This window comes from Cupressus sempervirens, chromosome 5 (assembly GCF_028749045.1).
Source record: "Cupressus sempervirens isolate cs-2001-9-10 chromosome 5, ASM2874904v1, whole genome shotgun sequence".
Taxonomy (NCBI): Eukaryota; Viridiplantae; Streptophyta; class Pinopsida; order Cupressales; family Cupressaceae; genus Cupressus; species Cupressus sempervirens.
Window position 1 is genome coordinate 511,189,290 of NC_143122.1, and position 13,817 is coordinate 511,203,106.

Below are 13,817 nucleotides of genomic sequence, written 5' to 3' on the forward strand. Positions count from 1 at the left end.
AGGGAATGAGTATTGAGTTGTGACACTTGTTAGAGAGCAGGAAGACCACAAAAAAGAGACTTCATGCCATTATTTTCGTCCAAACCACAAGAATTATTGAGCAGTGGGGACTAGATTTTGTAGGACCCTTACCGGTAAGCAAAAGTCATCGGTATAAGTACACAGTGGTGGCAATAGAGTACTTAACAAAATGGGCTGAAGTACGAGTTCTCCTAGACAACACGACTCTTAGCACGGCCAAATTTCTGTATGAACAAATAGTCACGAGATTTGGGATTCCACTCCAGCTAACAAGTGACCAAGTACGTTTTGTGAATCATACCATCAGGAGGATGACAAGTGAGTATAAAAAAATTCATTCGTTCTCGAGTCCTTACTATCCAAGAGCAAATGGCCAAGCAGAGGCCACGAACAAAGTAATAGTGGCAATCCTATATAAAACTTGAGTAAAGGACAGGACTGGGAAGAACGAATCCCAACAGTGGTTTGGGTATATAGGACTACATATAAGGCCATTACTAGACACACTCCCTTTTATCTTATTTATGGGCAGGAGGCGGTGGTGCCAATGGAACATATAGTACCAAGTTTGCGGGTGGCAATTCAAAACAGATTGAGTGATGATGAAGGCCTCGAGGAAAGACTATGTACTTTACTCAAACTGGAGGAAAGGAGGACATTTGCTCAATGGAGTATAGAGGTGGCCCAGCAAAAGCAAAAATTTTGGCATGATAAGCATTTGAGGAAATGAATTTTAAACAAGGACAACTAGTACTAAGGTATAATGGGAAAAATGATATAAAGCCAAAAAAAATTAAAGTTTGATGGCTAGGACCATTTAGAATATCAAAGATAAAGGAGAATGGAGCAATAAAGTTATCTACTTTAGATAATAAACCTATCAGAGACTTAGTAAATGGGTTTAAGTTAAAAGCATATGAGGACAGTAATAAATTAGCAAGCACCTATTTTACATGTATAGAAAAAGAACAAGTACACGAAACAAAAAGTAAGAGTAATGAGGGAAAAAAACTTAAACTGAGTCAATATAAAGAAAGAGAGTTACAAACCATACTTGCCATAGCAGTGGAGGAAACACCAGTAGTACATCCTGTACGAGCAGAGAAAGGAACACCCATATAGACGTTCGTACCACAAGAGGGAAGCATAGGAGGAAGGTGTACAGAAGGGTTAGTCGTACGAAGGAAGGGAGGGCAGGTACGGAAGATATTTGTATGGCAATGGTGGGCATCTGTACGGCAGTGAACCACAACCATACAGCAGCAAATATTAGCATCTGTACAGCAACACGGGTGCACAAAGAGCAATTCCGTACAGCAGACAGAGACATCCGTACAGCAACAATCTATAGAGGTACGACAAAAAGAAGTACGACAACAGTCTATAGAGGTACGGCAGACAAAGGTACAGCAGCAGTCTACAGGTAACTCCGTACAGCAAAAAAAAGCATTTCTAGTACCTGAGAAATCTGTACGAAGGGCAGAAGAGGAAGGACATAAGGTCGCCATACAAATATAGAAGACAGATACAAAGGGAGAAGCATTCGTACAGAAGCTTGTACCATTTGTAGTACTACACGTGGAAGTTGGTTACAAGCGATCACGTCAAAGGGACAGTGGTACAGGTGGCATATACAAATGGTTCAAGGGAATTGACTCATCAACACACAATGGTGAAATTAAGCATAGGAAATCCAAGCAAGGGAAACATTATCGACTCCAACAAGAAGAAACCTGTGGCATTGGAAGCCAAAAAAGAAATAAGGAAAATGACAAAAAGCAAAAGGAAAACGGCACAGAAAATCACAATCACGGCTGAGAATATTACATTTGAGAGTGTGATAGGAAGTGACTGTAGGGCTTGGTGGGAGAAAGCGGAAGCGGATCATCCTCTGAAAAAAGCGTTGTGCACAACAGAGGTAGACAAAATAATTTTTATGCCAATTTTTGAATTAAAAGAATTTGAGCCTACCCTGCAAAATTTAATTATAGGTTATGAGAAATCATGTCATAAATCAATAGTACAAAACTTCCAACAACAGGTGACAGTTTCTTATTCAGTAGAAGAAATAGGTAGAGTTTTTGGAATTCCCAATAGAGGACGAGTGGCAAAAAAACTCTATAATAGTAGAAGACCAAAGGAAATGGTGGAAACTAATGTGCTGGAAAGATCTTACAAGTCTTGAATGGGAAGGAATCTTGAAGAACAGTAGAGGTTTGAAGAAAATTTTCATAGCAAATGATGAATGGCGCTATGTTGTAAATTTGGTTAAAAGCAAGCTCAATGCGAGCAGCCACACTTCCGACATTACTCTTTGGATGTTACCTACAGTGGATGGAGCGTATAAAGGGCAAGCATATAACTGGGCTAATTTTTTTTCTAAAAGACTGGGGGAATTCATAGAGTTAAAACACAAAGCCTTTTATATGTCTCATCATACAGTAGTCTTGTTCTTAGAAGTAGTACGCACTCAAGTGAGCAGTGAGCACCGAGAGACACTGGTACCTACTAATAGAGTAGAACCCTACAAACTAGCTATGACATACTGACTCCATTTGGATACCATCGATGTAGGATCTCAGAATGGAGGTAAACCCAAGAAAAAGAAACCAAAACAAACAGTGGTGATCAAAGAAGCAGAGGATGAAGAGGATGAAGGAAGTTCAAAGGAGGAAGGCAACAATATAGATTCATCTTCCTCGGACTCACATGAAGCAGAAACCCGCCTAAGTCACCTATAAGGGACTCCAAGGGATGTTACTTTTTTACCACTTGCGGAGGGGCCACTGCCAACGAGAATATCAAAATCCCAGAGGATTTACCCTAACCTGACTGGTGACCCAAAAGGAATTATTACAGCAGGCAACACACAACAACTTTCGACGTGGGGGCGTCAAGAATATCACTTTCGAGGTTGGCGCTATTTATTTACCCGGAACAACACTCTCGTACTAAGGTAATCGACTTAAGATGCCAGCCAAAGTGTGCCCATAAAGTGAGGTTACAAACACCTCTTAGCAGAAAAATAGTCCATCCGGTTGCTCTTGTGGTACAGCCAGTAGGAGGAGAGGATAAACAAACCGGGGAAATTCACACTCAGGAAAGCATGACAATAGTGGCTGGTACGGATATGGCCAAGGCAGATACAGCCCTCGAAGAGGCTAACAGGTTACTCGAGGAAGAAGGCATGGTGTCTTCACCCTTAAGAGGCAGCTAGTGAGGAACAGGTAGAGATACAAAGTGAGCATGAGAAACCGCCGGATACAGCCTCTTTTGCAACCAAGGCTGAACTGTTCCTCACAGAGCTTCATGCCATGAAGCATTCTACTAGGAAGCTCATGCAGCAGGCCAAGGCTTAGAACTTGGAACCTGTCATAGCAGCAGCAAAGGCATTGCCATACAGATTGGGGACTTCTAGAACAAGGTGGATATTCGGAGGACATGGCTACTACGTGGACGGACAATTCTATCATTTCCATTGGACAGGAACAATCACCTCTCATAGAGCCACTTACAGCTATGAAGATCGCCTTTCGGGGAACCTTTTTGAAACTTCAACAGGAGAAAAGCTTAGCTAAAGCTTGGGGATGGAAAGGAAGAATCTTCAAAATCAGTGGGCAGCTAATAAAGTCGCCATGCAAGAAGCCTGGAACATAGAAAAAGTTGAATTGGAGACCAAGGTCACCACCGCAGAAGCCAAGAAGATGGACACTTTATGGGTATTGCAAAGTGTTCGGACAAAACAAAAGACAGTTGAACAAGACCTATAATGGCTAAGGAGAGCTCTGGGCACAAGGATGTCCTCCCATCCTTCTTCTTGAAGTCAAAGTTTGTTTTTGTTGTTGTCATGTTCCACAGTCGTCTGGAAGATGACTTCTTTTTTTGGGGGGGGAATAGATGTAGTCGAAATAAAGTAACTATTATGTTTAGTACTTGTTAAAGCTAGTTGGGTTGGGTAGTTAGGAAGAGGTGAGGTTTCCAACCAACCAACCCTTCTATAAATATTTGGAATATTGTCAATGTACTCATGTTGATTTTTGGTATTAATAAAGAAATCATTTCCTCGCCTACTGGTATTGTGGTATGAATGGTATATTCTATGTTATACTTCATATGTATCTCAATTGAACTATCCTGTATGGTCTCTATGAATTCAAGTGATATTTCCACTCTACAATCTTTATGTTTTAATTATGGCTTACGAGTGTTTGCCACCTTCATATTAGCCTCACTCATTTAAATTTTGAAATTACGAGAAGTTCTTGTAACCGGTGTTTGGCCTTGATCGAGCTTCCTTTCTTGTAACCAAAGAAGCCATGGGAGGCCTTATTTTACTCTCCCCACGGCTGAGGACTAAAAACGATAATTCATTTTCTTCTCCACATACGATTGCTCTAAGCCGAAGCTCTTCTCTTTCTCAATAATTCCTTCCAATAGTATTCTAGGATCATATTACTATACCTCTACTACAGTATTGGCCACACTTGGGGCAATGATTCTACGTGGAGTTGTATTATAAGATCACATCAACGGATTCTGAGTTGCATTTCAGGTCATGAAATCATTTTCGCAAGTCTTATTTCATACTACATATGCTATGCCTTTTTACAATGCATCTTTTCTTTTTGAATTCCACTACAGAATGAAGGAACATTATTATAATGTGTAATCACAATCTTGGTTATGTATCTTGGCCATAACCAAGGCTCAAGATGTATTAAAAATTCTGATAAGCATCAGCACTGTTATCGTTTTTACACAATAGTTCTTCTATCCATGCATATCATGTGCTAGTATAGACCCGTAGAGTCTGATTCAAAATGGCCCCATTAAGAATGTTGAACAAATATTGTATAATGCATAATATTGTACGTTTTGCATAAGGACGGTTCCTTCAATTTTCACAAAGTATATATCTGACTTGTACACTGGTATTAGCCATATACCAGTAAAGATAAGAATCAGATTGGTATACATAAATTTCGATTGATAAAGAGCACATAGTTACCAGCAATCTCCCAGAATACACCCCAGCCCACCAGGGTCGAGTATAAATGGGTGAAGAGGAGAGGTATCCCTGCAAGAACCAATTGTAAATCAGTAACTAAAGTGCATGAACATTTTAAAAAGAACTATTTAGTCCAAGTCAGCTCATGATTGTCCAAGGTATATTCAGTTGTCAAGTTGAGCGGTGGTGATCGGGTTGTTCATTTGCCCATCTAAATCCTTGGCCAAGGTAGATTAGAGGCATGCTTGCCACAATTGATCACTAGAGGTCAAAGTGTTAGCTGACAAAGGGGAGGTTGTTGGAGGAGTTCCTCAACCTTGTCTGCTGCTTAGTCGACACTAACACCAAAATGCTCGAATGGCAGGACTATGGTGCCCCAAGCCTAGATCGGAGATGGGGAGGGCCTTTCTCGTAAGAGATTGTGGGGATATGTTAGGCTCTACAGTTGGGAGGTTAAGCCTATATGAATACTTCTCCTCACCAAATGTCGAGGGTTGCATAACACATCGACAATTATTACATTACATGTATGAATTCTTAATCTTTTACTTGTACATACTTTTTATGTTACTTTGAAGTGCATAATTGTAAATCTAGTTGAATTATTAATTTCTTTCAAAATGTAATTGTAGAAGTTGGTTATGGAAGTTATATTAGTTGTCTTTCATATGAAATGGATATAGTCGTTGCTTGAATTTTGATTACTTATCTTTGTATAATGAATTCAGTTGATAGTTTTCCTTTATATATGATGTAAAGGATTTCAACTACTTTATGACATTCTGTTATGATATTCGGTTATAATCTTAGAATATGTTCTCTATTTTCAGCTTAGTAAAAATGGTATGTTACATTAATGCACTTTTCAGACTTTCCCAGCACCTTCCAAACAGTCTGCTATATAATTTTGAGCATGTAGCGTGACTATAACAACAATATTAATTCCATGATTCTTAACATAATGTTGTCAAATAGCAGAGGACCCCAAATAGCAGGAATTAACTACCAAACAGTAATAAGCATGTTAGGGTTAGGGTGAACTTGGAAGGAGGGGCCCAATTTAAAATTAAAGAAGAAAAATATTTTATAAGTGTTGATGTTGTCTATAAAATCGGGGATGCCCAGCTGTCCCAAGGACTTCCCAAGCATCCCCAACCATCCCCAAGACTTACGGACATCCCCAAAAAAATTCCCTAAGTCCCCAAGTTTCTCGGACGTTTCTTGGGAATTTTGAAAAAAGGGGATGGGAGGGGGACGTCCAATACTCGTCCCCCCATCCCTTGGACATCCCCGTTTCCGAAACTTGGCCTTTTTGGGTAGGGATGCATCCCCAAGGAACGTAGCACTAAACAAAATCTCTTATGGGTGTATAGTTTTGTACATATTGAAATTAGACCACAAAGAGATAAGTATTTATGATTATCGATTATAAATAGTGATTGTTTTTAGCATTAATAGTTATGAGTTATTAATATCTCTCATTCTTGCAAGGTGCAACAAAGAAGCAATGACACGATACATATTCAGAAGAAGTAAATTCAACTTCAAAGATAAGTTGCATGATAGAGGGAGATGTCTAACCCTTTGCAAGCTTATGTGATTGAAATCAATTGGAATCAGCTACCTTATTTTGGCAATCAAAGTTGTCCCTACTAAGAGGGAGTCTCTGTTAAGAGAAATCTCAATTATTAAAGCCTTCTTCTTTGGGAAAAGATTGAAGCAAAAGCCCTTGGTCCACCCTCTATGACTAGACATGGTGAAAATACATTCTTCTCTAGGAGAAGTTTTGAGGTGAAAACCTTCATTCCACCCTCTATGAATAGGTATGTTGGACCACCCTGCAAGAAGGCATGGTGGAAATGCATTCTTCTCTAGGAAAAGATTGAGGTGAAATCCCCCATTCCAACCTCTACAAGCAAACATGGTGGACTACCCTCGGCAAGTAGGCATGGTAGAAATGTATTATTCTCTAGGAGAGGTTTTGAGCCTTCAATCCACCCTCTGTGATTAGGCATGGTGAAAGTCATGTCTGACTCCATGACTTCAATTTTATGTGCTTGTGAAGTAACTATGATGAATGATGTTATGCTGAAATAACATGTGATGTGAATTTATCATTATCATCTTTGGTTGCAGCTATGTCTGCCTGCCTTACTAAAGATCTCTGTCTTGCTAAGAGGGAGTGTTGAAGATTGTAGCTGTGATAGAGATCTTTATATCTGATTTTATAATATAGAAATATAATGGTTATGACTGTTATGGTCATTTTCAACTGAAAGAGCCATTTGTGATAAAATTTAAGATAATATAATGCAAAAAGGCATGTGGCATACATCATGTGATGAGGCATGCATATGGAAATATGAAAAGTTAAATACTTGAAATATGAAGGGTCTTATTTTTGGGATTTGAAGAGACCTTCATGTGCAAGATAGAGAGTCTAAATTCAATCTATTTATGTGATTGCTTGGAGTCTTGAAAAGCCATCAAGTGAAAGGATTGTTCTTGAACATTTTTCATTATCAATAAAAGAGATCTTTTGCTGGTGTCGCTGGGTTTTTCCCTTCAAGTGGAAGGATTTTCCCAGGATAAATGTACTGAGTCTTCTGTGTATTGTTTCTGCACTTTATTGCTGTTTTATTTTTATTTCTGAGCAAAAACTTTAACAAATTGTACTAAAAAGTTAACTGTGTCACTGATTTAATTTACTATTTGACAATCAGCAGTCATAAGGCCATAACAGAAATCGAAGTGACTTAAAATGCAAAGGCTTAATTTGAATATACGACAAATAATCCTGTTTTTAGGTTGACAGTAAAAATGAGAGATTAATAAATAACTAGAAAATTAACAAGGAATCCAACTCTTAGGGATTTTGATCCAAGCCAATTAAAGGTGCTAAAAAAATCCGATAAGAATAGCTAAAATGGACTTCCAGTAAAATTTTATAATCAATGTCAAGGTATGAAAAGCCCATACTGGCCCGACTGAGAAGGATTAAGAGGATGCCACGTGAGGAAATAAATGGGTAATGAGACTATCACAAAATTAACTCTATAGTAAAATAAGGAAGCTACTGTCCACAACATGATCAAGCTCTACTTGATTATTGTGGTCAAGCTTCATTACTGCCCCTAATGCTTGTCTATTTTCTCATTTCCTTGTAGCTACTGTCTATTGAAAGCCAGCAAGCAACAGTTTCTTGATGTTTCTACCTATTTGAGTTTATTGTTTTCTTTAAGAAATTATATTAACAGAAAAGTAATTTTATGCCAACCAAAAAACAATTAATTACTCCAAATCTGGAAAGAAAATAGCACACTCTAGGAGAATAAATATTTAGGGCTTCTTGTATCTACCACTGTTAGTAACTTCCTTATTTTTCGGCATAATTAATGAAAACACTATAATAATAATAAAAAAGCCATTAAATAGGAACATCTTTAGCATTGTTCAATACAACTATTGAACCAAAACTATTCGCAAAAAAGGAAATCTGCAGATTCATGCTTTTTCAATATTGGCAAACATTAGCAAAAGAATGCATAATGTAATGATAGGAAATACCTGCCAGTATTTGGCAACACAACGATCAATGCAACTGTTTTCTCCCATATTCAATTCCGATTCTTTATACCTGAAGCATTAAAAGGGTTAATAAGAAATCAAATAGAGAACAGAACAAGAAAACCTTCATGATTCTGATCTCAACGTTAAGACTTATAATGACATGTCTTAGAAACTGCTGTCTAAATCAGAAACAAAGTAAAGAAATTCCCAAAGTTTGTAGCTTGCCCAAAGAAGCAGACATACCAGTCCCCCATACGATATTTCTTGTCTTAATGCATACAAAAAAGAATTATGATCTGATATAATACCTTTCGATCTTTTTTTCAGTATATATCCCTTATGAATATTCACAAACATGTGTCTGCCTTTTACAGATTTATATATATCTATATATAAACAGACTTGTATACTTTAGGATCACTGTCAACGCAACAATAATATATAATTCTGATTTTTCAAACCAGAATCGCTACCAATGTAGTAGTAGTATTTGCCTTAACAAAATCATCAGATATTATTATTGATAAAATACTCAGATACGTGTATATATATATACACACACACATATATATAATGATTATTAGTTAAAGACAATTATAAATAACTGAAAACTCATAATAATTGATTTGCACAATTTATGATCAAAATTAATCCGACCAAAGCTGTAACATTAACAATATGAACCAATATGGGAATTGTTCGGAGGCGGCACTAAAAACTCTACCAGCATATTCATGCTACTATCTCCCATTTGAAGCCATGTTTTATTTCTCCCCAACTTTCAAATTAGATGTAGAGGTTCTTGTTGGCCTCAATGCATACATTGAATGATTGGTTTACGATGTTAGATTTTGAGACCGCATAATTGAGAGATGCAAAACTATAATAAGCCTCAAAGGGCATTGTTTTCTTCAAATCCTTGCATTTTTAAGAGAGACACTGCAACCACATAAAAACATGACTTAAAAATCCTGTAGTGGTTATATAGATCAAACATTATCCTTAAAGATTTGTGGGGCAGAGACTGCGGTGGTGCCACAATGCCTAATCTTCATAAATTTGTCATCCATATTTTTCTCAGCTTTGTGCTTTAGGTTGTGATTGCATTGGAGTGTTTTTGAAACGATTCACACAAAGAAGCAGAAGATGAAAATTAAGTGCTTGGATAACCTTTTCTACATGTGATAAAACCTCTGATTGCATGAAAAGATGGTACAAGGGCAATGCTCACATAAAACGCTTTACCTTGATGATATTGACCCATATTCAGATTGCATTGTGGAGACTAATGGGAAATTTCCTCACATACCCATCTTGATACTATCACTGTGGAAGAGACACATGTTGAGGAGTCTATTGACAATATAATAGCTGTAACATCTACTTCAGCAACACCCACATAGCAGAAAGAAACATTTTAGAGCTTTATCCAGGACCAGATTTACGATTTGTAATTTTCATTGATACCAAACTTTGAAATTAGTATTCAGAGATTGTATTTTTTTTTGGTTTATGAGATGTATTGAACTTGATTTATATCTGATAGAAATCAGTAATATGATAAAAAGCGCTTAGGTAACCTTGTCTACATGTGATAAAACCTCTGATTGCATGAAAAGATGGAACAAGGGAGAGGCTCACATGAAACACTTGACCTTGATGGCATTGACCCATATTCAGATTGCATTGTGGAGACTAATGGGAAATTTCCTCACATACCCATCTTGATGCTATCACTATGGAAGAGACATGTGTTGAGGAGTCTATTGAGGATATAATAGCTGTACCATCTACTTTAGCAACACCCACATAGCAGCAAGAAACATTTTAGAGCTTTATCCATGACCAAATTTATGATTTGTAATTTTCATTGATACCAAACTTTGAAATTAGTATTGAGAGATTGTGCTTTGTTTTGGTTTATGAGATGTATTGAACTCAAATTTTGATTTAAATATGATAGAAATCAGTAATATGTTCTACCAATCCAGGATATATGAGTGTTTTACAAATATTTTAAAGAATTAATATATTTTCAAAGGATTGATAAATTTGCCAAAGTTCTTCCACAAGTTTTTCCAAAATCCCACATTTTGTTATTGTCAAATCCGTGATGTTCAACTACGATCCAAACATTGATGACAATATGTGCTGCAGAGTTCAAATACAGACAAAAACCTCTTATTGTGGTGTTTCAGATTTTAGAATGGCTACAAGTGTGATAATTTTATCCAAATACCATTTCAAACTTCATCATAGAGCTTTCTAACTTCTCCTTTGCAGAGAATCTTACATATTTTGAATGCCTCTCCCGTATTTTAATTTTGATTTTTTGCTATACTTCCCATGAGTCAACTGAAGCTCTATTCTTCCATCTCACAACTACTACAAGTCTTGTTGTTTACTCACCTCAAAGATCTATAACCTCACATTCCTCCCCATTTCTCCAACCTTGGCACACTTTGGAAATTAGCAATTTTCCTCATCTCTTTACATGAGCCAAAGAACCACCACACTTTAAAGAAAGCTTTTGGGATTTATAATCAATTAAATATTCTTAATTACTAGCACCTTTGCACTTGGGGCAGCATACACTTCCCAATCTCTAACTATTGCACACTGAGGTTGAAACAAACCATACAGGCACCTGATTGAGGCAGGTTCCCAAGCAACCACACCAATTTCCTATGCATTCTACAGGTTTCAGCCCAAATAAGTAAATAACTCCCTAAAGGTACATTGAATTCAGAACCCGCAAACTCCATTGCCACCACTAGATCAAGGGACTGAATTTGCAAATCCTAAGCTCCAAGGACTAGTCTCAACTATGATCTCCAGCTTCTGAGTCTTTAAGTTGTTCTCCTGTTTCTGCACACCTCATATTTTCACTACTGGGTCATTATGGCAAAAGTACAATCACAGTCGCACCATAGCAGTCCCCACTGCACCATTCCAAATGTCTATCCATAAGTTGCTTCAAATCATCTCTGTATCTGTGTTCCAGTCTACGACCCCTTCTGTCAGCCTTCTTTCACTCCAACCATCAAGCCAAGAATGCTTTTCTTTCCTTATTTATCATTTCCGATTGCTTAGCTAGTTTTTTTATACAAAACTTGCTTAGCTAGTTTTTTTATATAAAACCCAACTAAAGTGTTTTTTAGCTAAGGTAGCATTTCATTTAAAAAATTGTTTCTTTCCTTCATGCTTAAATGGAGTATATGAATACATTATTAACAATACATTAAATCCAAAACGTTAAAATTTATTCTACAACTACTGCAAGTGCAAAACAAATGGGACCATTTGTTTGGCATTTCCGTGGCAGTTACTTGGTTTTAATCTTCATCATACTGGACCACTGTTGACACTGCAACTCAAACTTGTTATAAACTCTAAGTCTGAATATGGATAATCATAATTTCATCACTCTGCAAAGTAAATGTGTCAGTTTCTTTCAGGCTTTACATGCCTGCTGAAAATGGGAAAAATGTAAGCGAGTAAATTCCTCGATTTATTCCACTTAATAATGGTTTCCATTTTCTTTTTGACATAGCCACAATTTGGATAGAAAAAGAATACAAAATATAGATGCTCTATGACATTCTGCAGCACTCTATCAATCAGCCAATCTTCGCAAAATCTGAGTCATGCAACTGGCCTAAAATGATACCAAAGTTGATCTAATTGACCTCAAAAATGTTTTAATTTCTCCATAGTTTTATAAAATTGCTTTACCCAATGTTTAAATGTATGGACTGTAAAACCTTAGTCTAGGAGTCCAAAAGAAAATCTTGAAATATCTATAAAATAAAGAAACGCAGAAGTTAATCTAGTAGAATCTCTTAATTGCATAAGAAACTCTATAGTGGAATAAAGGTTCTTAAATTGGTGATTAAACTAGAACTTTCACACAAGTCAACCAATCTTTCTTGCAAAATGTTATCTATGCAATTAAAATTTGGAGTCCTAAAAGGTGTTGCCAATTCCCTAAGATTTTTAAACTTGTCAAGATTAAACTCATTGTGAATCTCATTACAAATCTATGACCCTTCTTGACTCCTATGAAATGTCCCTTCCTTTCTTTGTTTCGTCCTCAACATAGGTTGGTCTATAACTAGGGGTTCTCGCAGGTCAGCAGGGTGGTTAGGGAATCTAACCAGGGGTTGTAGAGCTTAGCAAGGCGCTTTACAATCCATTCTAGACAGTTTAGGTCAGTCTCCTATTTTTAGGAGGAACCCTATTTTTTAGGGGAGACTGGAGATGGTTTGAGAGGCATTCTATGTCATTCTGAATAGTTTAAGAAAATGTTCTAAAGTTTAGGAAGGGGTCCTATTATTTAGAAGGGAGTTGACAGTGGTACTGCTATATTTAGACATCACCCTTGGACTGGTGTCAGCACTCAATTTCAGTTTGGAGTCCAGATGATGATTCCAAGAATAAAATGGAATATTACAGTTATTGTACACTAAGAAAGTGCACTTATCTAAACCCTTCTATCCAAGGTATCCCATAGATTGGAACACTTGAATGGCGGCTTAGAGCTCCCTATCCATGGAGTGCAAAGGTGTGTGCTTGTGCATATGAGGAGCTCTCAGCTAAGCCTCCAGACACAACCCTTGCTAGTAAACCATGCAACGGGAGATTCCTTAGACAAGAGCAAGAGTGCAATGTCGAAAGGATTTTCAAACATGCAATGCAAGAAATGAGCTAAGCTAGAATGAAATGCACAATGCAACTATGCTAAGAATATGATAAAGTGACCAAGCCATACTAATTAAACTATGTGATCTAAGCTATTGCAAAAAGGACTAGATTACTTGCAAATGAATCTAAACTAATATGAAAAGTCAAAGAATGAGATGAGAATAATAGAAGTTCGCCACAAAGCTCCAAGAAAACCTATCAAGAAACCTGCAGCATAACAATAGCTCAAAACGGGATCCTTAGAGAGGGAGAGAGCTCTCTCTTTTAAAGGTTGATGGACGGTTGAAATCAAGATCAAGAAATGGATGATCAAAGGTGGGAATTGACTTTTGGCATGATCCATGTGCAAGATCAAGTCAACCAATGAGAAAGAGTTGACTTTTCATGTGAGACAAAAGCCTTTTTCTTTTAATTTGTAAATAGGAAAAAAACTTTGTGTGCACATTAGAGTGGGTTAGAAGAATGGGGTCTTTTATTTAATTAAAAAGGGACATGTTCTTTTAATCAAATATGA

At 37.1% G+C, this 13,817-nt stretch overlaps 1 protein-coding gene across 4 annotated transcripts in view; it reads right to left on the reverse strand.

The window, feature by feature from the left end:
- The window catches only part of TIM10 (Tim10/DDP family zinc finger protein), a 47,195-nt gene that overhangs the window by 19,783 nt on the left and 13,595 nt on the right, over positions 1-13,817 (reverse strand). For all 4 annotated transcript variants that reach the window (XM_089831590.1, XM_089831586.1, XM_089831589.1 and 1 more), the window contains one exon: positions 8,597-8,666. In XM_089831590.1, coding sequence (XP_089687716.1) covers positions 8,597-8,666 — 70 coding nt within the window. The remainder of the gene's footprint in view (positions 1-8,596; positions 8,667-13,817) is intronic.